General features: G+C 32.1%; 2 protein-coding genes across 3 annotated transcripts in view; one reads left to right on the top strand and one right to left on the bottom strand.

Annotated features, from left to right (window-relative positions):
* The window catches only part of LOC114333655 (uncharacterized), a 42,211-nt gene extending 34,221 nt beyond the window's left edge, over window positions 1–7,990 (top strand). Inside the window, exon 2 of the mRNA XM_050644603.1 lies at window positions 1,053–7,990. Coding sequence (XP_050500560.1) covers window positions 1,098–7,352 — 6,255 coding nt within the window. The 5' untranslated portion in view covers window positions 1,053–1,097 and the 3' untranslated portion in view covers window positions 7,353–7,990. The remainder of the gene's footprint in view (window positions 1–1,052) is intronic.
* Window positions 1–27,605, bottom strand: part of LOC114333656 (ubiquitin-protein ligase E3B) — a 144,651-nt gene that overhangs the window by 73,203 nt on the left and 43,843 nt on the right. The window lies entirely within an intron of this gene.

The raw sequence follows: 27,605 nt of genomic DNA, 5'->3' as shown, positions 1-27,605 counted from the left end.
TGTAACGCTCTTCAGAGTGCTTGTAGCGTTCTCTGAACGAACTGAAATATAAGTCGGCTTTGGTTTCGTTTTGCAACGAAATAAAACTGTTTATTAATTTTTATTTTTATTAGTTTACTCATAGTTCTCCGAGTAGTTCTCATATATTAGTTTACTTCTATCTGAGTATAAGGGTCAACTTCTGAATTGCAAATTGTAGAATTCCCTCATCTTCTTTTTGCTCCTGCATCCGTTTGGCTTGCGTTTTTAGAAGCCACTCAGGTGTAACCAAAAAAATGGTCCCAATAAGGTCTTTAATTTAATCTTGTTTTATATTTTATTAGATTGAAAACTGACTTTTTTAATAAAATAAGTAATTAAATAAGGTCATATGTTGAGAATATTAAGCATAATAATAATAAAATATATAGTAAGAATAATTTTATAGTTTTTACACATGTTACAGTTTTATGTGCCAGTCAGTTTTCAGTAGTAATTGTACGAGAGCTCTAAAATTATCGGTTTGTATCCCGAGTGCACTTTGACAGTTTTAATTTCACGACCCGAAGGGGAGTGAAATAATTATGTCAAAGTGTCACGAAGGCAAAACAAATCGATAAATTCGAGATTGAGAGTAATTCGGTAAGATTATTTCATGAATAAAACTGTAATTTTAAACCATTTTAACTAATATTTTATTGATATCTTCGCCTGAATATTTGCTAAATCTGTTTCTTGTGATTCTCTGTAAAAAGTTGTAAAACATTAATTATCATTAATGTTACTGAATGTATTTTTGCGTAGCAACGAGGGGCATCTGACGTAAAATACTTGACGACGGGAAATTATCAAAAATTATCGCTGTAATTTTTATTTCGGTAGTTTTCTATTGGTCAGAATCTCTATGAATGAAATAATCAGTGAAACAGATTCAAGTTGATTATATTTTGTGGAAATTAAAACATTGTTTTATGCTATTATATTATACTACTGAACGTGAATTTCCAAGTAATCGCCAGTTCCATATATGTTTTAAAAAAGTTCATTTTTTAAATTAAAATAATACTTTTTAGATCAAAATACATAAATGGCTTAATTCTTATTAAAAAGGAAATAAAATGATGGACCACAATTCAAACGACGACTATGATTATCTTACTAGTAACATATTTGATGCTACTGAACAAGGTGATGCATATAAAGTTAGGCATTTCATAGAAAATGGAGCCGATTTGAACGATGCTAGAAATGGCATTTCGCTTATTCATCACGCAGTCATTTCTGATCGTCCAGAGATAGCAGCCATGTTGATTGAATCCGGTGTCGATTTAAATGTTACTGACAAAAACGGAAATAATCCGCTTCATTTGGCTGTTTTAAAGAATCGCATAAACGTAGCCAAAGTATTGATTCAAAACGTTACCTGGGATGTTAATGCTACAAACAACAAAGGTGAATCAGTATTAGAAGCAATCCAACGAAATTCACGAAGATTTTCCAATTGGTCCAACTTTGAAAAATTACTACATGAAGCTTCAGCCCTAACCTACCCACAATGTGCCTCCACGTCTATTCAAGGTAATACTTCTACATTGACAGAGGATTCCGACGACTATCAAGAATCAAATTTATCTACTGCAAGTACATCATATGCGTCTTCAGGTTTAAAAACCTCATTACACGGAACCGTATATCAGTTGTTACTTTTAATGTTATTTACTTACAGAGCTCTAAAAAATAATTACGCGTATTTTGATATTGCTACCGAATTGGATATTGCTGAAAAATTTGATGACGTTGTTATTAAATACAGAAAAACTTTTCAAGATATCCGATGTAGATGGCGGTTTTTACAGGCCAAACACAAACAGGACATTGAAAAACATAAAATTACGGTGAACAAATTAACTACTAAGGACGAGAAAGGAGAATACAGTGTGCCGAAGTATTTTTTGTCATTCTGTAAAATCAAATCAAACCCAGAATATCATGATAGTGAATTTGAAGAACTGGATCTTTGCACAAACACCGATTTTGATTTTAAAACGAGTAATAAACGCAACCATGGTGGTACACTAGTAGCACATAAAACTAACGAAGACATCGCTAAATGGAAAAATTACTTCATAAAAGACGATATTAACCAAGATGATATACTATATTTAGAAGAAAGCACAGGTGCACTAAAGTACAAGAAGTACAAATTTTGTCCAAGCGTTAAAGACGACTTGTTACAATTTATGAAAATAAATTTTTTAGAAAATGTTTTGACTTCCAAAAATTGTGAAAAGTTTCCATCTATAGAAGAATATTTGTCAACAGTAAAAGTATTGGAAAACAAATCTGTTATAACAGATACAATAAACAGCGTAAAATTAGAAATGGCTTCAGCAAAAACAAAAACGTCATTAGAACAACTTTTAAAACGTATAATTGCATTAGAAGATGCAATTTCAGATACAGTAAAAAAAGTAAGGAAAGTAAAAAAAGGAAAGAAAGTAAAAAAAGAAAAGAAAGTATCTGCAAGTAAGAGTACAACGAAACTTTCGTTCAACCAATTAGTCAGTAATTTGCAAACCACCATTGGAAAAATTGAAACGATAGTAAAAGACGAAGAAAGCAAAATGGAAGAGTATCTAAAAACAACCTCTTCTCTTGGCAGTCGCTTACATCAAGAACGTCACACGCTTATCAAGGATGAAGAAAATTTAACTAACTTTTTAAAGAAAGTGCCACAATGTCTGACAATATCTGACATTTGCAGTGAAATTAATAGTGCGGGAATAACTAACAAATTTCCAAAAAAAACTTTGGGAACACTCGAATCACCTAATGCAGATCTAGAAGAGACAAAAAACTTGGTACAAGAGAAGTGTCAGAATATGATTACTAACACAGTAGCAATATCATTGTTATTAGATGATTATAAATTCGATAGTAATATTAAAGAATTTATTGATAAGTTTCGTATTATAACGAATTATCCGAATGTTGATGAGTTGAATACATTTTTAAGTAAGGAACTGGGAGTAACATTCCAACTGTTAAATGCTGATTTAGTGACACATTCGTTTCAAAAAGAAATTCTTGATTTTTTTAAGCAATACTTTGAAAGATACAGTGACTATCTCGGTAAAAATAAAGTTAAAAAGTTTTTTAGCACATTAAATAAAAAAATTCATACTCTAATGGCATCTGGCCTTAATAAAGCTTATCCCGAAAAATTAAAAGCGCTAGACATAAATTTCCAAAACGATCTTGATTGTGTCAACGAATTTTTAAAATCTAACAAACATTTTTTATTTTTATTGGCAGATTCATCGCGATTTGCCTCCATTCATTTACTTCAGACCTTAGAGAACTCTAATAATTTTAGAGCGCATGACAGTTTTGTATTTTTAAGACTCAGGACACTCCTTCTGAAAGATATACGACAGCTTGTCATAGATTCTTTTAGCTCGGAGAAAAGTCATAATTTGTTAATTATTGAATACCAGAATAAACTGTTGGTCGACAACAGTGTATGGAGAAAATTGTTTAATAAATTTAAAACCATTATTGAAAGACACGCAAATAACTCGAAAAAAGTCATTTTCATACTCAATAAAAACGACAACTCAATTATAAATTTGAATCACGATAATAACGTTAGAATTGAAGAACTTCAAACGGACTTTCAAGATCTAACTAAACAATCACAAAGTAACTTATTAAAAAGAAAATGCTCTTTTCAAAATTTTTCAGTTTGTTTTAACGAACTTATAAATCATGAAACTGCAAGATCAATATTTGACAACCAGAGTTTAACAAAGCTAGTTGAAGGTAAAATTATTGAGATAGGAAATGACGATGCTTTCTATTTTAATGATTATATCCAAGAATACTATATAGAAAGAAACCTGTACATGCAAAGAATTCACCACAGCATTTTCAAAAACGCCGATAAGGAGGAGTTGTTTTTCATTACCGCAGTCAATGAAAAAGTATTAAACGCATTTATTCATGAATACAATCTCGACGAATCGGACATTAATGGAGTTATATGGTACAAAGAAGGCGATGAAGACAACAGAGAAGACGAAGAATTTATACAAAGAGAATTTTATAGAATGAACATCAGTTCTACGGTAACATCGCTACATTGGCTAGATTGTAAAGACAATAATCTCTTTTGGAAAAAATCTAAAGGTAATATGGCTACAATTATTAACAACATTGACAAAGATTATATATGCACTGATCATTATTTTCACGAAAATTTCTTTAGTGTGCCTACAAACGTAAAAAGCAAAATAGTAATTATTTCCAATGATTCAGGAGTAGGAAAATCTACGTTCTTAACAGGGCTATCACTAAAAATGTTAAAACAATCGAATTCTTTGTGGGTCATCAGAATCAATCTCAATGATTTTGCATTTAATAAAGAAAAACTGAATGACAAAGATGTTAGACACAAAATACAATCTTTAAGAGAAATTACTTTCACAGAGAATGATATTGCTTGTGCAATTGACTATTTTACAGAAATGGCAACAACCAACGATTTTGTAAAAGATTCTTTTCAGAAACGCCTCTTAAAATTTAGTTTAGAAGAGAGATCAACAAGATTCATGGTTCCTAAGGTTGTTGTTTTGTTCGATGGCTTCGATGAGATTAGTCCAACTTATACAAAACAAACGATTACATTGATTAAAAGCCTTGTACAAAGTAATGTTACTCAAATTTACGTCACGTCTCGTTTCCATGAAAAGGAAATGCTTGAAAATGCTCTTCAGACTCTGGCAATTTTGATTAAGCCTTTAGACGAAGAAGAGCAAACTTCGTTTTTATGTAAGTTTTGGAAATATAGTTTAAAATTTTTTGAAGAGGACAATGTGCAAGAGTTACATAAAAAAATTTCCGAGTATGTAACAGAACTGCAAATTATTTTAGATGCAAACGAGATAAACGACACAATAACAAGTATTTCTACAGATCCTTTGACCCTTAGTCATAATCTAAGGAGTTATGTAGATGATATAAAGTTTGATAAGATTGCTAGGAATCTACTAAACAAATGGAAGAATAAAATTATCGATGGAAATACTTCCTTCGTTATCGTCCCTCTCCATTTGAGGATGTTGGCAGAAATTGTATTTTACGACAAATTTCAAATCGGAGATGATTTTAAATTACTTAATCTTTACAACAGATTTGTAGAAATAAAATACGACATTTTCTATGACGAAAAGAAAAATTTAGGAAATACAGTTGCTTCTGAAGATATACGAGAAAGAGATTCCAGTTGGTTACGAGAAAAATTTCGCATAATTTCCTGCCAAGTTTTATTTCCGGATATATACAAGGATAACTTTGTTCATAATATTAGAGTGCAACTAGCCAGAATAGGTTTATTAATTTTAAAGGGAGATCGTCTTGATTTTATTCATAGAAGCTTTACAGGATTCTTTTTCAGCGAACACGTTGTTTGTTATTTTTCTGCACAAATTACACAATCTATTTTATTTAAGACTGTCTTATACGAAGAAGCATACAATTTTGTTCGAGAATTCTTCAATAGTCAATTGGAAGAAAGTGACTTAAGTAAAACAGAATTATCAAAAGAAGTTGCAAAAGAAATACCAATAATAGAGAATAGGGATACAATTCTACATGTTGTTGCACACGAGGGTCATTTAAATATCGCTCAACTAATAATCGAAAAATTACTAACACACCCAAAAATCCTGGAAAAAATGCTTTTGACAAACAGTAAATTTGACGGAGTTTTTCATGAAATTTTGTACACATTTCCTCGCCGTAACTCGAGAGCTAAACCAGAAATGCTTACGGTATTAATAAAACAACTAGACGGCCACTATGATATCTTAGAGAAAGTTATGACTAGCCTATCAGAAACCACTGGTAATATATTGGTCGGAACTCAAACAGAATTTACCCTTTTAGAAAAGATTTTAGTATTAAGACGTATAGATTTATTTCAAATAGTGTTACAAGTTGGGAAAAATAATTTGACAACTTTAAGGAAGATACTTTTGGCAAATAAAAATGGTTTATTGAATATAGTTTTTATATGTTACTCACCCAGAGAAGAGATAGAACTTTTTTCCAAAGTGATGAATTTATTATACGAAACCATTGACGAACAATCACTATTTAAAGAAATTCTATTAGAATCCAATAAAGACAAGCATACAGTTCTTCATATTGCGGCCAACCGTACATCAAGTCCCCTATTTTTACCCTTATTGGAATGGTTGAAGAATATAGAGATAAAATTTCCTGGTATTACGCAAAGTATGTTACTGGCCAAAGATAAACAAGGGCTTACACCTGTAGAACTAGCTGTTTACAACGAAAATGTAGACGTAACACGTTTATTGGAATTTGTTAGAGCATTTTTCTATCAATTGTTTAAAGAGCTCATATCATTAAACTCAAACAAAAATATTCTATACAAATCTATTACTCAAGGAAGGACAAGTAGCACCGAATTATTATTGGAATGGTTTTTTGAAAATGTCGACAGCATACACTTGAAGAATATACTCTTAAAAACAGTAAATCTTGGAAGAACATGTTTACATTTAGCTTCAGCTCGAAATCATCATTCCACCGTCAAAGTTGTGTTGGAGTTTTTGCGAAAACTAAACAATATACAGCCATTTAGTAATATTTTAATCGATATGTTGTTCCTAACTGAAACCATAAATGGCCGAACACCATTCGCTAATGCGCTCCCTTGGATTTCGGATGAAACACTCAACGTATTTTTAAATTTTTTCGACGAAAATTTACATATCGATGTAATCAAAGACATTATAAGTCAACGTGACAATCATGGAGGTACCTGCTTACACATATTAGTAGAATCACAAACACCCTTTATCAAAGCCAGCAAATTAGAAAAGAAACAAAAATGTCTTCTAATGTTATTAACTTATATTTTAAATAAACACGGGATTGAATTTGTACAAGATTTAATTATTTCTGGAGATAACGATGGCAAGGCAGCTACACATACACCAAATCAGGTTCTATTAGATTTTATCTACGAACATACAAACATATCTTATCACAAAACAATGTTTTTTAAAAGAAATAATTATGGGACAACACTTTTTGACATTCTCATGCATCCTAGTGCAGACGCACAGATAGTTTCAAAAGCAAAACCAAAAATGGATTGCATTATACAAGAACTGACCAACCCCACAGGCCTTAATATAACTTTTACTGAAGATGAACTTGAAAAAATAAAAATATATATTAACATGTTTAATGTGACTTCAAATAGTCAATGTGAGTCTAATGTCGAAGAAACCAGGACAGAAGAAAATGCTCCAATATTTATGTTGCCTTGGTACGTATAACATGAAAGGTTTTTACATATGTTTCCGTAAAGAAATACATAAAATACAAGCTGAAAATGCGAGCATTATCATAACGAAAACTTTGTATATTTACGTATTTTAATTCATAATATGGAAAATTTCTATTATGAAAAGTAGTTTAGAATTAATAACTATGTTTTAATGTGCAATTATATCATTCTAATTTAAATATTATGAACTATAAAGGTAGTTTACTCTTGATCGAAATTCATATTTTTTATATACCTCGTATAACATTAATAAAATTTTATACAAGGTGTCCCAAAAGTAGTGGAACGGTCGAATATTTCGCGAACTGAACATCGGATCGAAAAACTGAAAAATACGTGTTCAATCATTTTCAAAAATCTATCCAATGACACCAAACACCAACCTCCACTACACCCCCTGGAGGTGGGGTGGGGGGTAACTTTAAAATCTCAAATGGAAACCCCTAGATTGTCTTGCAGATTTGGATTCGTTACGTAAAAGTAAGCAACTTTTATTCAAGACATTTTTTCGAACTGTGGATAGATGGCGCTATAATTGGGAAAAACGATTTATCCTGATACCATGGGTAAATTATAGAAACAGTCTAATATCTCGAGAAATACACTTCCAAATGAGAAACCAAACAAATTTTTTTAATACTTTTCGAAAACCTATCGAATAACACTAAACATGACTCTCCAACCCACCCCCTTGGAGGTGGGGTGGGGGTAACTTTAAAATATTAAATAGCAACCCCCACTTTTTATTACAGATTCGGATTTGTCATGAAAAACTAAGCAACATTTATTCGAAACATTTTTTAGAATTGTTGATAGATGGCGCTTTAATTGGAAACATACGATTTATTAGTGCCATCTATCAGCATTTTTAAAAAATGTTTCGAATAAATGTTGCTTATTTTCCATGACGAATTCGAATCTGCAATAAAAAGTGGGGGTTGCTATTTAAGATTTTAAAGTTACCCCCACCCCACCTCCAGGGGGTGGGTTGGAGGGTCATGTTTAGTGTTTATCGATAGGTTTTCGAAAAATATTAAAAACCTGTTTTTTGGTTTCTTATTTGGTAGTGTATTTCTCGAGATATTAGACCGTTTCTATAATTTACCTATGGTATCAGGATAAATCGTTTTTCCCAATTATAGCGCCATCTATCCACAGTTCGAAAAAATGTCTTGCATAAAAGTTGCTTACTTTTACGTAACGAATGCAAATCTGCAAGAAAAACTAGTGGTTTCCATTTAAGATTTTAAAGTTACTCTCCACCCCACCTAGTGGGAGTTGGTGTTTGGTGTCATTGGATAGATTTTTGAAAATGATTGAACACGTATTTTTCAGTTTTTCCATCCGATGTTTAGTTCGCGAAATATTCGACCGTTCCCCTACTTTTGGGACACGGTTGCATCATAAATCTTAGAACAAGAAGAGCTTTTTATGAAGAATAACTTTTATTTGTCAAATTAAAAATAAAAGAGTTATAAATGAAAATGTTCTTGGTATCCATAATTTGAGAAAAATCTTCAAATATTTTTTCCATTAGAAGGATGTACACAGACACAATACTGGCTAGTGATTTTAGTTAATAATTTTGCCAATTCGACAAAAAAATAATTTCTAAATAGTTAATAATTATTACTAAATAATTAGTAATTTTGCTAATTTCGGCAAAATTCTCAAAAAACAAAAAAATTACCTTCTACAATTACTATCCAGTTGTGTCGAGTTCATAATATTTTAATTTTATAGCAAATGGAACAGTCCATTTATCATAAAGGGGAGGCCGTATTTATACTGGTATAAACCTTTTTAAAACTGTTAATAAATTATTGCTTTTAAAATATTTATACTCAAATTGTATTTTTGAACATCTTATTTATTTTATATAATAATTAAATTCACTATCAAATGTCATTGATGTTTTATTAATACTTAATTTAAAATTTAGTTTGACATTCACGAAGTGTCAAACTCAAATGTAAATAACCTATGCTTGGCAAATCGAGATTTAAAAAAAAAAGTAGCCTACTTCCTAATCAACCATTTGAGCTGACGTTTAGTGCGTCTGTAGGAGATAACCGGATTGTGACGTCACATTTTAGACTTTGAGGTCGATTATCTCGAAGACGGTTAGATATATCGAAATGCCGTTTTCAGATTTGGATTCAGAAGGCAAAACTACATAAGAATCCATCGATACACCTGCTCTAAGTATTGCAGGAGTGGCAACGCAATAACACACAGACTTTTGCAAATTTATAAACGAAAAGTTTTCGTTGATAAAAGTACATAATATCATAGTGTACCAATTAGAATATATTTTCTGACAATATGATCTGTTTTTAAACCAAGAGGGATCATTCAAATTTACAGCGCCGTAATGCTTGTTTGTAATTGGTCCAACCTCAGACAAGTTTAATCCACTGTTATAAAAGTTTGACACTAATGACATTTATGAAATTTTGACACCACTGGCATTTCATAGGTTAATTAAGTTATATCAGCGATTTTTTGTATTTTCTGCATTATTGCTTTAATTTTTAGATTTTTAGTCTACTTTTATATAAAAAAACAATTGTTTTTAGAACTCTTTAGTGACTTATTAGTAGGTATAATATAATATGTATGGATTGTCGTCGAAGGCCGATATGATCAACCAAAAAAGAAGATGTATTTGGTGATTTTTCTAGTGACTTTCTTGGGCGTGAACGTGTCTTTTTAATTTACTCCTCCTCGATTAAAAACAAACCATAGAATATTTAAACTAAAATATGTCAATAAATAATCTTATCTGAATCTTGTTTCTTTCATAATGGAAAATACCTATCCCAAGTCCCAAGCAAATTTTAAAACGTTTTTATATAGGTAATTGATGGATTCGACCGTTACTTGATGTAAATTCATTTTATCTAGCAATAAAACAATTTTATAATAAATTTTGTGGAAGTATCGAAAAAAAAAGTTTTCAGCGTTTTTATATATTGCACCCTCAGTGCAAGACTGCAGTAAGTCAAAATAAGTAAGTTTCGAGATAAAGCCGATTTTGTTTATTTTCGTGCTAATATCGATGAAATAAGACACAAGTTTTAAGAAAAATGAACATTTAGTTATGATTTTGCCTGCTTTTCAGCCTATATTACATTAATCAAAAATAGAAATTTAAATAAAATAATATTATAATGCAAAAAAATAGGAATTTCAAAGTTACAACACTTTTGCACGGCAAAAATTTTTAATCACTACACATTCAGTATTAGAATTTCAAAGTTACAACAGTTTTGCACGGAGAAAATTGTACAAAGTGTAGACAGACACATTTACTTTTACAGTAAAACCTGTGTTAGCGGGCACCTGCCAACATCGGATACCTGTACTAACGGCCAATTTAAAAATTCCTCAAACCAATTATGTATATCTAGACTACAAAAACTGGCAATACCGGCCACCTTTCTATATCGGCCAATAGTTCTTTCATTTTTAGTGGCAGTTACCGACAGGTTTTCCCGTAGTTGTTGTCCTCTTCTCTTACATCATCTTGTGCCGAAATATTTTTATAAAAACTATGGTGGGTTTCTGGTATCATATCTGAATGGCATAAGTATACTAAATCTTTTTTTTGGGCCATTTGAATTTTTGGCTGTTATTTGGCATGTTTTCTGAGAATACACACACCGGCACAAAAAACCACCACCCCAAAAAATGGGTCATTTTTAATGTCTTGTGTTTCCTAAACCTGATGTCCGATTTAAGTAATTCTTTTAATATGTTATAGCCTTATTCTTTAACAATATCGCTGTAATAATATTGTTGCTAGACAGGTACACTGTCATTGTATACAGGGTGTACGAATCGAACTGTGTTTTTTTCTCAAACTTTGGAACACCCTGTAGAATGTTCTAGCTTTTATAAAATACTGAAATTAAACCCCAACTATAGCCTCAGGTTTTTGAACATTCTGTTTTTTGATTCATTCGCTTATGTTGGATAATAAAAAAGTTAGGCACTTGTAACAACTACCCCTGTTTTTCGTCAATGCAGGGTGTTTTTAAATAAGTACGGCAAACTTTAAGGGGTAATTCTGCATGATAAAATAATGACAGTTTGCTTTATAAAGGTATGCCCGCAAATGCTTCGTTTCCGATATTAGGCTATTGATTATATTCAAAATAAGACAGCTAAAAGGAACTACAACGTTAACGGGGTTTTATTATTTCATATGGTCAATGGACATCTATATATGAAAAAACCGCGGAGTGCTACCATTTAAATGGGTGCGTTTTTGATAAATGGGTGAATTAGTCCCTGGGCACAGGTTACATTAGGGTGAGTTCTATGTACTTTTGTTACAAGCATATCTACATAAAAATTGTTCTTGGTTAAATCTCATATCTAAATGTCACTTTTTTAAGTCAACGATGCTTTTTTTTTACAAAAATATATTCAAAAGAAAAAGCACAAAGAAACCCAAAAGAAAGAAATTTTGTTTTTTGTGCCATAACTTTTGTCCACGAGGATATAGGTATAGACATTGCTTTACAGAAAAAAATCTACATATTTTTTCTTTAAAATATTGTTTAGTATAGGTAATTAGGATTTATAGTTTTCGAAATATGATTTTTCAAAGTTCGCCACTCACAGCAATTTTGGGCAATTTTTCTTGTTATTTCGCAAATATTGTTCTGTAACTTTTTTATACGTAACTTTAGGTATATGCAATGGTACATGTAATAGAAATAGAAATCAATTACCTTTAAAATGGTGTACTGTATAACGTTATACGACTTTTTTTTAAAGAGATTATGGTTTTTCAACGTTTTATACTTTTAACGATTTTTTATAATATAATTTAAAAATAAAATAATATTATTATTGTATAATATATTATATATTATATAATATATTATATATATAACATATTATATATATACATTATATATATAATATAAAATTATATTATATATTATATAGATATTATATACCTGCTATAAAAAATATTATTTTTACGATTATTTTTGAAATTTCTCATTATAATTTTTTTCTTCTACATTTTGGTATATATAATATTATATAATAAAAAAGCTTAATTTGTTTACTTTAAAATGGTGTATTACAAAAAATTATAGGATTATTTTTGAATAAGATAAATTATTTTTCAAAATGTAATAAGTACTTGCAACGATTTTTGATTTTAGGAATATTTTTTAAATTTCTCATTATCTCAACTTTTTTTTCTTGTACATGAATATACTATATATTGCTCAATAAAGAGGGCTTTCTTTTACACAAATGACATAAACATTAGTCTTAGAAAACATCACTTTAGTTAAAATTATTTAAACGTGACATTTAAAAAATTTTCAAAATCAAAGTCCATATCTTCGTTAGCATTAGGTTCAATATCTTCCTCTAACACCTCAGTTATCTTAGAGTTCCCAAAATTAGTACCCATGCACATGCACCCTTTGCAGAATATTGAACAACTAATTCCTATCTTCATACAGCCGCAGTTTTTTGTACATCCTTTGGTACATTTACCTGCTACTTTTTTCAAGCAAAGTTTGTGGTGCAGGAGCTTTGACAGTAAATATTGGAATTAATCCATATTTTGAAGTTTGCCCGGCCGAGTCAAGTGGATCCAAAGTATTACCAATAAAAAATAAGATTTAATCATAACACACAATCACATAAAAAAGTTATAATGAGAAATTTAAAAAATAATCCTAAAATCAAAAATCGTTGCAAGTACTTATTACATTTTGAAAAAGCATATTCTTATTCAAAAATAGTCCTAGAATTTTTTATAATACACCATTTTAAAGTAAACAGAATAAGCTTTCTCTTTTATTATTATAATATATACCTAAATGTAGAAAAAAAAGTTATAATGGGAAATTTAAAAAATAATCGTAAAAAATATAAAAACTCGTTAAAAGTATAAAATCTTGAAAAAGATAACCTCTTTAAAAGAAGTCGTACAACATTATACAGTAGAATATTTTAGAGGTAATTGATTTCTATTCCTCTTACATGTACCATTTCATATGCCTAAAGTTACGTAGAAAAAAGTTACAGAACAATATTTGCGAAATAACAAGGAAAATTGCCCAAAATTGCTGTGAGTGGCGAACTTTGAAAAATCATATTTTGAAAACTGTAAATGCTAATGACCTCTACCAAACAACATTTTAAAGAAAAAATATGTAAATTTTTTTTCTGTGAAGCAATGTCTATACCTATATCCCCGTGGACAAAAGTTATGGGACAAAAAACAAAATTTCTTTCTTTTGGGTTTCTTTGTGCTTTTTCTTTTGAATATATTTTTGTAAAAAAAAGTATATTTGACCTTACAACGTTATATTTAGATATGAAATTTAACCAGGAACAATTTTTATGTAGACGTGTTTGTTCCAAAAGTGCATAGAACTCACCCTAATGTAACCTGTGCCCAGGGACTAATTCACCGATTTCTCAAAAACGCACCCCTTTAAATGGTAGCACTCCGCGGTTTTTTCATATATAGAGATTCATTGACCATATGAAATAATAAAACCCCGTTAACGTTGTAGTTCCTTTCTATAGTACATAATCAATAGCCTATATAGGGGGGTATTGAAATTGTTCTTACAAACTGACGATTTATTTATTGCTCTAAAACGGTTTGTGATATGGAAATGAAATTTGGTATATTTTAAGAGGTAGTTATTGCGCATTTTTTGGCATACAATTAAGAATTTTATAGTCACCATTGGCGTGCATACGGGATATATCTAAAATGTTTATATCTAAAAATTTCAGAATAAAATTTAAATTTCATTGGCTGAAGTAACAAAATAGTTCGTAACGTCGCATTGACAATCTAATCTGTCACTGACATATTTCTGAAGTTCTTTCACCTGTCAGTTCAGTTGACACTCAATTTTCAATATGTAAGGTTCATTCCTTGCAAATCATATCCACGTGGGTTAGAGTCCTGTGTTGCCCTGGGTTATATCCAGGAATATTTGCAAGATCGATCTTCATTAACAATAATATGTAGTATCATTTAAGATCTTGTAACTTTTAAAGGGTTTTCACCCATAACTTTTTGGTGGCTCACGCATGCATGCTATTGTAAGTATGGCCTATGTCAATTCTTAACCTTAGTAAACTTTTATCACATTTTCTATTATTAATTAGGTTATACTTACTATTTTAGGGCTTAACAGTGATGATGGATTACCTATTAATCCGAAAACGTTTTGTTTTGTGATGTAACCCTTATTGGAGTATTTTAAATATACCTTTTACAAAGGATCTTGTATTTTTTGTGATTTATGGTATACAGCCAGCTACAGGAATTTTATTTTCCTCGTGGATTTTCAGAATAGCTCAGAACTCGATGATAATGCAATATTCAAAAGCTTTTACATGGATGCATTCAGTTTTGTTTTGAATTTTACGCCTTTTTAAATGCAAATAATGAAATGTCATTTAGATCCCGTTTTAAAGTAAGTTAGTCAACAGCGTATATAGCTCAATAGTAGAGTTAACTATTTTGAATGGGAAATAAGCCACAGTTAAATTGAAAAAATAATTGTATTAACGTTTAATTTTAATCACATGCTATGATTTTTTGTGGCGGATATTCTTGGGTTGGGGTTGATTTCATGTAATCTAATGAACTATCTTTCAGTAAAGTCGTCCCAGGAACGCAACTCATAAATATTGGCAATATCATTTTAAAGTCTTCTACTTTAAAATGTATAATATATGTTTGAATGGCCGATATAAATGAGTCAGATTAAATAAACTATTAGAAGAATTTTGTTTAATTTAGTAATATTTTTTATTTTGACAACCACGCCCGATTGGGGAGTCGAAACGTTAATAAAATTATTTTTTCAATTTAATTGTGGCTTATTTCCCATTCAAAATAGTTAATTGTAAAAATGCCACAAGGAAACAAGTAATTGGACTTCGTAAGTCCTAGGTTTTCACCCAAAGTAATCGAAAGTAGAACTGGAAGACGATATTTGAATTTTACGTGTAACTTTGCGTGGATTGATATACGAATTTACTAATTTTGAGTCATTTTTACTAAACTTTTACATTTGTCACCTCATTTGTCATTCTACCCGGTATAATGGCGGAGGAGTTATATTGGCGGTCGTACGGACCGACAGAAAGATTGCGTAGGTCAAATATCTCACCTATAGGACCATCCTTGGATTATCAGCTTTCATTTGACACCTCATTTTTCATTCTACATGGTATAATGACGGAGGGGTTATATTCCCGGTCGTACGGACCGACAGAAAGACAGCCTGGGTCAAATATCTCACCTTTAGTACCATTCTTGGATTATCAGCTTTCATTTGACACCTCATTTGTCATTCTACCTGGTACAATGACGGAGAAGTTATATTCGCGGTCGTACGGACCGACGAAAAGACATCCTAGGTCAAATATCTACCTGTAGTACCATTCTTGGATTATAAGCTTTCATTTGACACCTCATTTGTCATTCTACCTGGTATAATGATGGAGGAGTTATATTCGCGGTCGGACAGACCGCCAAGGTGAAATATCTCACCTTTAGTACCATCCTTGGATTATCAGCTTTCATTTGATACCTCATTTGTCATTCTACCTGGTATAATGACGGAGGAGTTACATTCCCGGTCGTACGGACCGACGGAAAGACAGCCTGGGTCAAATATCTTACCTTTAGTACCATCCTTGGATTATCAGCTTTCATTTGACACCTCATTTGTCATTCTACCTGGTATAATGACGGAGAAGTTATATTAGCGGTCGTACGGACCGACGGAAAGACAGCCTAGGTCAAATATCTCACCTTTAGTACCATCCTTGGATTATAAGCTTTTATTTGACACCTCAATTTATCATTCAAGCTGGTATAATGATGGAGGAATTTTATTCGCGGTCGGAGGGACCGACGCATAGACCGCTTAAGTCAAATATCTCACCTTTAGTACCATCCTTGGATTATAAGCTTTCATTTGACACCTCATTTGTCATTCTACCTGGTATAATGACGGAGGAGTTATATTCGCGGTCGTACGGACCGACGGAAAGACAGCCTAGGTCAAATATCTCACCTTTAGTACCATCCTTGGATTATCAGCTTTCATTTGACACCTCATTTGTCATTCTAGCTGGTATATTGACGGAGGAGTTGTGATTACAGACAGACGGACGTGGATAATACAAAGTTTTCACATTTTTTCAAAATTGGGTGAAAACAATAGCTTAAGAACAACATTCAGTAGTAGAGCATTCAACTGCAGATCGGGAGGTCCATGGTTTAATCCAGGATGTTTCCTATTTTGTTTTCTTCTTTTTAAAGTTCCATCTCCTATCGGAGGTTGGATATCATAATGGCTATGGTCACTTTATTGGCTGCTGCTCTGAATAGTTGTAATGAACTACAGTTAAACCATTCTCTAAGGTTCCTCAACGAGGAGATGCGTCTTCTTCCTATGCTTCTTTTTCCTTGGATCCTTCCTTGCATAATAATTCTCAGCAACTCATATTTTTCTTCTCTGGTTATGTGACCCAAATATTCCAGTTTTCATGTTTTTATACTGTTCATAATTTCTATTTAACTCCTTATTTTAATGTCGTAGCACATCAACATTGGTAATCCTTTGAACCCACTGAATTTTCAATATTCTTCTGTAACACCACATTTAGAACACTTCTATTCCAAGCTTCCATTCCGTATTATAGTAATATAGAAAATATCTAGCATCTGAGAGCCCTCAGTCTGAGATGCAACTGAAAGTCTTTGTTTGTAAGCACTGTCTTCATTTTTATAAACGGCTTGGCAGTTTCAACTTGATCTTTAATTTCTTTATTTTGGTCATTTTCGTCATCAACCCAGGTTCCCAGATAATTGTAAATATGTATGTCTGTACTTTTTCTAATTTGGTTTTTAGTTAATTTTCTATTTTATTAGTTTTTTTTTAGTTTACTTTAAGGGGAAAGGCGCAAAAGTTGCCCGTCAAAATTTTCAATGTGTATTAAATATACATATTCATTTTTTCGAATCCTGAGAAAACTAATTAGCTAATTAATTAATTAATCCTCAGAAAATTAATTAACAAGCATTTTTGAAAAATTTAAACGCAGAATCAAAGATTACGTTATTACCGAGGGCTGAAAGTCCCTTAGAATAAATAAAAAGTTTCTTTTGAATGAAATATTTGCAATTGAAAAGCACACTAAATTTTCACTTTTATTTTCACCCCTGTAACTTATTAAAATACATATTACAGAAGTTTTCAGGGACTTTCGGCCCTCAGTAATAATGCAATCTTTCATTCTGCGTTTAAATTTCTCAAAAATATTTATTAGTTTTCTCAGGATTTCAAAAAAATGCAATTAACACACATCGAAAATTTTGACAGGCGACATTTTGCGCCTCTCCCCTTAATTAGCATATTAATATTTCTTATTTTATTAAGTTAGTATAATACAAATTCATATTTTATAAGTTAATATAAAATTAGCTATATTAAGGGGAACGGAGCAGAATGCAAAATTTTGACGCATGTCAAAATTTTCAATGTGTTTTAAATGAAAATAAAATAAAAATTCCATTTTTATTCAGTTGCAATGCGAAGGCAAAACAATCTTATTTTTCACTTAGAACAGGGAGCGCAGTCCAGCACTCTGAATCGACGATTTTCGACTCTTGTTGGAGTCTCATCGGAGAGACGTAGGCCTGCTGCTCTACTGTAAGCTAAGTGATCAACACCGAGAGTTTATCCCCCACACCGCAACTGACGTGAATGGACAAGGTGACTAGCGTCATCTGGCAATTGAAAGATGAAGTAGTTTTCAATCCTAATAGCAATATTAAGAGGATCGGTACGAATTTTCGGCTGCAATGCTATTCAAATGGGGATTCATTTTTTTCGAATCCTGAGAAAACTAATAAGTATTTTTGAAAAATTTAAACGCAGAATGAAAGATTACGTTATTAGCGAGGGCCGAAAGTCCCTGAGAACTTCTATAATGTTTATTTTAATAAGTTACAGGAGTGAAAAACTAAGAGAAAATGTGATTTTTAATTTCAAATATTTCATTCGAAAGAAACTTCTTATATATTTTAAGGGACTTTCGGCCCTCGATAATAATTTAGTCTCTCATTTTGTGTTTAAATTTTTTAAAAATATTTATTAGTTTTTTCAGGATTCGAAAAAAATGGACACCATGTCCGAGGAAATCGAACATTCGCTATCTTTGTCATACAACGCACTCATTCGAATATAATGCTATAACAAGACTCAAGACAGTGACAAGTAGAGATGTGTCCGACCCGCTATTTTGATATAGCAGTTCATTCTGCTACTGCTTTTTAACGCTTTTACGATGATAATAAAATCAATCAAAGAGTTGTTTATTAAATAGTAGTGATAGTTTATTTGAAAAATAATAATTGATTTAAGGCGTACAATGAATAAAAAGTTATTTATTGTTTATATATTATTTATGGAAAATCCAAGTATTTGAAGTCATTAAAGTTCAAATAAAAGTATTATTTTATAAGAGTTTGTTCCGATAGCCGTAAATAGGTACGAGTTTAGCTATAAAGTAACATGCCCATGGTGGCAGAAAATGTAGTAAATGCTAATGCTTCAAGTACGTACTACATTTTTGAAGATTTCACTACACTTAAAAAGCATTTGCTTTTCTCCGTAGTATTTGCTACTATTTACCAGCCTACATAGAAGAATGTACTACGCTTTTGAAGTATGTGCTTGTTTAGTAGTATTTTGCTTCAGTTTAAGTGAAGTTGGTGGGTGGACGTCTTCGGCGTAGGTATTTTTTTGTTACAATATGGCAGCATTTATGAATGTGTGTCGTAGAAAAATTTACAAACTAAGAAGAAGATTCTTAATTTTTGAGGTCATTCTTTTATCAAATAAAATTTAATAATTGTGAAGAAGATTAACAAATAACAATTGTTCATTTTTATCCTCGCGTAACTCTTTTGTCGCTTGGGATCTGAGTCACTAATTTTTACTCATGTGCAATTCTAATAATTTGGTATTACGTAAAAATGTGAATTCACAAATCACAAGCACATGGAAAACTAATTCCATCACGATTGGTGTAATGCAGACACGGCTGGCGCTACGCTTTGTAGTAATCATAGTAATAAATCATTTGATATGACCACAAACATATCTAGAATCGGCAAAAACTTCCAACAATCCAATATATAGTCTACTCCTTTAAACGAGAATAAAATTTAATGCGAAAATTATTGGTTTACCCATAGATTTTATAGATCATATTTTCACTATAAATTTAAAATTAATTTGAAAAATACAAAAGTAATTTGATTTATGTAAAAAATTACTTACTTCAATTGAGCTAACCGTCTATTTCTTCGCTTTTCAGTAACACATTTCTTGTAACAACGTAAAATATTCTAATTTGCGCAAATAAAGAAATAAATAAAGTCTTTATAAATTAATTGAGTAATACTACATTTATACAACGCAGTTCGTAACATGTTCAAACCTTATCTAAGCTTTCCATGGTGATAGGACATTATTAAAATAACTTTACAACTTTTTTTCTTTTTCGACTATTTGTATAGTATATAAATAATGGTAACCACTGAATACATAACTAGTGAAAAAATAATCCTATCATTTATACAAGTAACGGCCGGTTTCACAAAGTAAAGTTAACTTGTGGTTAAGAGATAACCAGAAGTTACGTCAATATATGCGTTTTAGTTTCAGGTCAACGGCGAAGTATGGTTAACTCAGAGAATTTTTAACCAGAGGTTGGAGTGGGTTACCCTTATGGGTATACCCAGAAGGGTAACAATTATGAAACTGAAACGCATATTTTGGGGTAATTTTAAGGTTATCTCTTAACCACAAGTTAACTTTACCTTGTGAAACCGGCCGTTAAGGTTATCCAAGAACATTCAAAAACTGAACAAAACCGAAATAGCCATCTCTACCTTTCTAATGCCAATGTCACTGTCAACCTAATGTTTACATCTGCAGTTTCGATATCAGTGAGAATTTTACTACACGTAATTTGCCGTGTAAAGGCAGAAAAAGTAGGGAAAGCCGTAAAATATTTGCGAATTATGTACCCATAGCCTTAATAATATTTAAAAATATTACTAAAAGATTTTTAAATTGAAAACTTATTGGTCCATTTCATGTGGGGGATAAATTCTCGGTGTTGGTCACTTAGAGTATGGAGCAGCAGGCCTACGTTCTGCTGATTCAGAGTGCTGGACTACGCTCCGTATTCTAAGTGAAAAATAAGATTTTTTTGCCTTCGCATTGCAACTGAATAAAAATGGAATTTTTATTTTATTTTTATATTGGTCGTTACTTCTTTGAGTAACTAGGTCCATTTTCTGTTGGAATTTACCAGCTGAACAGACGGGGTCGTGAATTGTAAGTTTTTTGAATTCCCTCTTGTCTTCTTCGCTTCAGCATCCATCTGGCTTGCAAATTTTAGAAGCCATGGAGGTGTTACCAAGGAAATGGACCAATAAGTTTTCAATTTAAAAATCGTTTAGTAATATTTTAATATTATTAATATGTATTGCTATTAGGATTGAAAACTACTTCATCTTTGTTTTAAATGTATTCATTTTTTTCGAATCCTGAGAAAACCAATAAGTATTTTTGAAAAATTTAAACGCAGAATGAATGTTAGAAACTTTTTGACTTTTTTTGTTATACAATTTTGTTTTGACAATTTCGTAGAAGATCAAAGAAAATAAAAAAGAAGATTCACGTTTTGCATAGATTACATATTGTCAGAATAAACTTCAAATATAAATATAGTTTTCTTAATGCAATATATCCGTTCCAGCGCAAATAATTACAGTCCATACCATAATTAAAACCTAACAATGAATGACTACTTTATTAGCGAGGGCCGAAAGTCCCTTAGAATAAATAAAAAGTTTCTTTTGAATGAAATATTTGCAATTAAATATCATACTAAATTTTCTCTTTTATTTTCACCCCCTGTAACTTATTAAAATAAACATTTATAGAAGTTTTCAGGGACTTTCGGCCCTCGGTAATAATGTAGTTATTCATTCTGCGTTTAAATTTTTCAAAAATATTTATTAGTTTTCTCAGGATTCGAAAAAAAAAATGAATACATTTAAAACACATTGAAAATTTTGACGTGCGTCAAAATTTTGCATTTTGTTCCGATCCCCTTAAGGTCTATCACAATTATTATTCTTTCGAAACATATTTCATTATTTTTTTACCATTTTCAACATTTTCTTTGATTTATGAGTTTAAAATCGATTACAATAATCTTTTATGACATAGGAATTAAAACAACAAAATAGTTTATAATTTTATATTGTGTTCTATAAATAATAAAAACGTGGTATTATAAAAAGTTCTTTTTATAAAAGTGTAATTAATATGTTATTATTTTTAAGTTTTTTGTATCAATAACGATATGTTATTAGGTCTTACTTCGGGCATATAGGGCTTTTCGAGCTTCCGTCATCCGTGTATATTCATATTATACACAGATTATACAACATATGACAGAAGCTCGAAACAAATGACAATCGATGAAAAGCCCTATATTACGAGGAGAACGATACACTTTTCAGCAATTGATACTCGAAGGAATGGTAGAGGGTAAGAGAGGCCTGGGACGTAAAAAGATATCATGGCTGCGTAATATTCGCCAATGGACAGGAATCCACAGCTATGAAATGCTTCGCCATGCTGCTAAACACAGAATTATTTAATCTTGAATATATAACATCTCACCTGACAAGACAATGTACGATGGACGCCTACGCAGAAATGCAAGGCACTTTAAGAAGAAGAATTAGACGTTCTTGGCACGTTACAACGTATTAAGTAATTTAATAGAGCAATATGCGCAAATTGACCACCCCTTCGGGGTAGACCGCATACTATAGTAGCACCCTTTAACTATCGTAGTTAATAAAAAAATGTGTGTGTTTTTTTGTACGCACGTAAGAAGTTATACTTCTATTATATGATTTCAACGAAATAAATATACTTTAAACAGTTTATTTGTATTTTATTTAAATATTAAACTAATTTTAATACTTACCACTTTCAAAAATTTTTATTAAAACAATACCAAAAATAAAATAAAAAAGGAATATGAATTGTCCGGATTTGAACGCGGGACCTTTCGATCTCTAGTCGAATGCTCTATCAATGACCTACCACGGCTCTGTCACAGTATAAAGAGGGACAGTGACAGTAGAACCACTCTCCGAAAAATTGGAAGTAAAATCTCTAGTCGCGCATGGCGACCGCGCAATGTTCCCAGTCGCTTTTACCCCACTCTCGCATTGCTAGTCGCATAGAAACGTACGGGTTTTAACAGGGAAAACCCGCATCCACCACTACCACTGGTGAATTACCAATTGCGTACTGCCAGTATTACTTCTCTTGATCAAAGTGCCGACATGGAAGAGGTTTTACTGTCCCTCTTTATACTGTGGCTCTGTATACATCGCTTCTCGGACATAATTACAATCACGGTGACAAATAGATCAAGTGAAGTATAAAATAAAAATGTTTTAATAATACTTATTATCTTACTCCCGAGGAAGACAAATCCAAAGACACAATAATTATAATAAATATATTTACTAAAAATACTAATATATTCGTTTTGCTCCTTATTTGCGCTGTTACATATCTATGTTATAGTCAAAGCCCGAATTTCAGGCACTCCTAGGTTTGACTAGGCAATCCTCAGGTCTAACTGACGGTCTTAGTCAAAGCCCGAAATAAATTACAGTTTCGGCCTTTGACTAGTCAAACCTAGGAGAGACTACGTTGGTTAGGCAAAGGCCGAAATTTAATTTTATGAAATCGGGGTTTGACTAGTTAAACCCCGATCAGCTATTAAAATGTCGTAATTTGTTAGATTGGGTTTAATAGAATTTTTTAATTGTAATATTTATTATTTTTATATTGTAATTAAAATAAAAAAAATTGTGTTTATTCTCGCATGTTGAGGCATTATGGCATTTAGAGTTCCACAATACGTTAGACCTTTTACACTTTTTGAAGAGCACTTCTTATTGCAGTGGTGTTTTATAAATCCTTGTCCTCCAAATTTAGAATCATTTGTACTAATTTCTCTTAGATACAGCTTAACGTCTGGAACATCTTCGAAATTAGGAAAACTCTCTTTGCATTCTCTTATTTGATTTCTTGAAAAAAGTGTGTTTATTGTTCCGTATTTCGTACCAACTTTATATAAACCGTAAATTATTGTTTTATCTTGTATGATACCCAAAATATTTCGAGCATCTCCTTGGTACGCGTTCGAGCATGCGTTGTGCACATACAGAAAAGATTAAAATAAATAAAGGAAATGCGATTGAAGGTCTTCATGCCCAGGCTAATGCTATGAAACAATTAAGTGAAAAAAAGTGCCTTCAATTTCGATCGGTATACCAACGGTATACTCAAACTCAGATACCATTACAAATGATACCTCCACAGCAAAACGACATAACCGAGTTAAAAGGAATGATGAAGGACCTAATCACACAGATGGGGACCATGATGAACCTTATCACAGCCCTAGTTAACCAATTATCGAAATGAAACAGTTACTAAAAATAGCTCAATGGAATTCAAACGGACTGAGCCAACATGCAGAAGAAATAAAGACGTTTCTCAAAGAAAACAAAATAGACATCATGTTAATAGCAGAGACGCATTTTACTAAAAAGTCTTATATGAAAATCGCAAAATATAATATCTACCAAACAAATCACCCAGATGGAGCAGCCCATGGTGGAACTGCAATTATAATTCGCAGCAATATAAACCACAACGAAGAAACAAACTATGCGAAAGATCACCTGCAAGCAACAACAGTTGCTCTAAATACTGGAAGCGGTATTCTAAAAGTTTCTGCAGTCTATTGTCCTCCAAAACATAACAATAAAAAACAAGAATACTCTAAATTCTTCGAAACGCTTGGAAACAGATTCATAGCAGGAGGAGACTATAATGCCAAACACAAAGCCTGGGGCTCCAGACTAATAACTACGAAAGGTAGAGAATTACTTCAAACTATAAATCACAGTAACTTAAAGCACTTCGCCACAGGAGAACCTACATACTGGCCCAGTGATCCACAGAAAACACCAGATGCCATAGATTTTTTCGTAACAAAAGGCATTAATACTAAACAACTCAAAATACAGTCCAGCTTTGATCTGTCATCTGATCATTCACCAATACTCTTAACCATGTTTGAGGGAATAGTAGGGCGACCAAAACAACCTATAGTATGCAATCATAAAACAAATTGGGACACCTTTCAGGAACGGGTGGATGCATGTATAGATCTTAAAATTCCTCTTAAAACAACCGAGGATATAGAAGTAGCATTAAAAAAACTAACAACTTCCATTCAAACTGCGGGTTGGGTTGCAACCCCGATACAAAAAGACAGTGATAAAATCGACGAAAACCCAATCATAATAAAAGACCAAATTGCTGAAAAGAGAAGACTACGCAAGAAATGGCAGCAAACAAGGACAGCAGCAAATAAGAAAAACCTCAATAAAGCAAGTAAGGACCTAAAAAAACTTCTGTTAACGATGAAAAATGACTCGGTTCAGGCATATCTTGAAAACCTAACGCCAACGGAAGCAACAGACTACTCACTCTGGAGAGCAACAAGAAAATTGAACAGGCCACAACAACATATTCCCCCTATAAAAGATCAACAGGGGAAATGGGCCAGAAACGACAAAGAAAAGGCCAACGCATTTGCACTTCACCTATCAAATGTGTTTAAACCAAATGAAGTAGAGAGTACACAAGAAGACATGGACGACATACAAAACTACCTGGAGTCACCTCTCCAAATGGAACAGCCCATAAGCAACTTTAAATACAAGGAAATAAGAGATGTAATTGTACACCAAATTAAACCAAAAAAAGCACCGGGCTATGACCTAATAACCGGCATTATAGTGCAAAAACTCACTAGAAAAGGAATCACAGCATTACTACAAATTTTTAACGCAATGCTAAGGCTGAGCTACTTTCCAAATCAGTGGAAAGTAGCAGAAATAATAATGCTTCCCAAACCAGGTAAAAACCCTAATGAAATATGCTCGTACAGACCCATCAGTCTCTTGCCAATCTTATCAAAAATATTTGAGAAACTTCTACTCAAGCGAATGCAGCCAATATTAACGGAAAAAAAGCTCATACCAGATCATCAGTTCGGCTTTAGAGCAAAACATGGCACAATAGAACAAGTCCACAGAGTCGTTAAACAAATTAGCAATGACTTAGAAAAGAAAAGGTATTGTTCAGCCGCATTCATAGATATTAGCCAAGCTTTTGATAAGGTGTGGCATCCTGGACTATTGTATAAAATAAAAAAGGTTTACCTCACAACTTCTATCCATTATTAAAATCATACCTAACTAACAGATTTTTCTTAGTAAAACAACAGTCTGAATATACTAACATCTACCACATAGAATCTGGAGTACCACAGGGTAGTACCTTGGGCCCAATATTATATTTATTGTACACGGCAGACATTCCCACTACAGAACAAACAACAGTATCAACATTTGCTGATGATACAGCAATACTAGCCTCCCATCACAATCCTGCAGGAGCTACAAGAAACCTACAAACAAACTTGAACAAAATAGGAGTATGGCTAAAAAAGTGGAAAATAAAAGCGAATGGATCCAAATCAATTCACGTTACTTTCACGATGAAAAGAGATCAGTGTCCACCAGTGAAACTAAATAACAGCCAATTAGCACAAGCTGATAGTGTGAAATACTTAGGCATGCACCTAGACAAACGCCTCACATGGCGAACACATATATTCAACAAGCGAAAACAACTAGGACTTAGACTGCAGCAACTATACTGGATTATCGGCAGGAAATCAAAACTGATCATTCAAAACAAAATACTTGTATATAAATCAATTCTAAAACCAATCTGGACATATGGAATCCAGCTATGGGGCACAGCGTCAAATTCAAACTTAGAAATACTTCAAAGGTTCCAAAATAAGGTTTTAAGAATAATAGTCAATGCCCCTTGGTACGTGCCAAATACAGCAATAGAAAGAGACTTGGAAATCCCCACCATCAAAAGTGAAATAAAACGACATAGTGAAACGGGATAGAGCAAATACGCATGTGAACCCCCTCGCGAGTGATCTATTTAACACAGTAGGTGAGGTGCGCCGCTTAAAAAAATTTAAACCAACGGACCTGATAAGCAGGTTTAACTAAGTGTACTCAGAATAACAAACAAATAACGGTTTTAAATAAATAGGTTAATTATGTAAAGGAAATAATTCACTGGAAATATTTCCTACATGTCCAATGTAAATATCCGACCATTTACTTATTGTCCTTCAATATTATATATGTGACAGATTGTAAATATACTGGGAGTTAATAAAAAAAAAAAAAAAAAATTTCGATCGGAAAAACTGTAACAATACCTATCCCCAGCTTTGATAGAGCCAAAGAGGATGCTCGAAATATTTTCAATATCATACAAGATAAAACAATTGACGGTTTATCTAGAGTTAACACACACTAATAAACACACTTTTTTCAAGAAATCAAATAAGAGAATGCAAAGAGAAATTTCCTAATTTCGAAGATGTTCCAGACGTTAAGCTGTATCTGTATCCAAGAGAAATTAGTACAAAAGATTCTAAATTTGGAGGACAAGGACTTATAAAATGCTACTGCAATAATAAATGCTCTTTCAAATTACGTAAGTGTAAAAGGGCTAACGTAGGTATTGTGCAACTCTAAATGCCATAATGCCTCAACATGTGAGAATAAACACTAATTTTTTTATTTTAATTACGGCAATATAAAAATAATAAACATTAAAATTAAAAAATGACGTTATATTAAACCTAATCTAACAACCCGATTTCATAAAATTAAATTTCGACCTTTGCCTGGCCAATTTAGTCTCTCCTAGGTTTGACTAGTCAAAGGCCGAAACTGTAATTTATTTCGGGCTTTGACTAAGACCGTCAGTCAGACCTGAGGATTGCCTAGTCAAACCTAGGAGTGCCTGAAATTCGGGCTTTGACTATAACATCTACATAAATTGAAAGATTTAGCAATTAAGTCCATACTGTTTGTGTGCAGTGCCGCGCCAGCACGTGGTAGCGCCTGTGTACAAAACATTTAATG

Source organism: Diabrotica virgifera, chromosome 2 (assembly GCF_917563875.1).
Source record: "Diabrotica virgifera virgifera chromosome 2, PGI_DIABVI_V3a".
Lineage (NCBI taxonomy): Eukaryota > Metazoa > Arthropoda > Insecta > Coleoptera > Chrysomelidae > Diabrotica > Diabrotica virgifera.
This window is presented reverse-complemented; position numbering and strand designations above follow the sequence as displayed.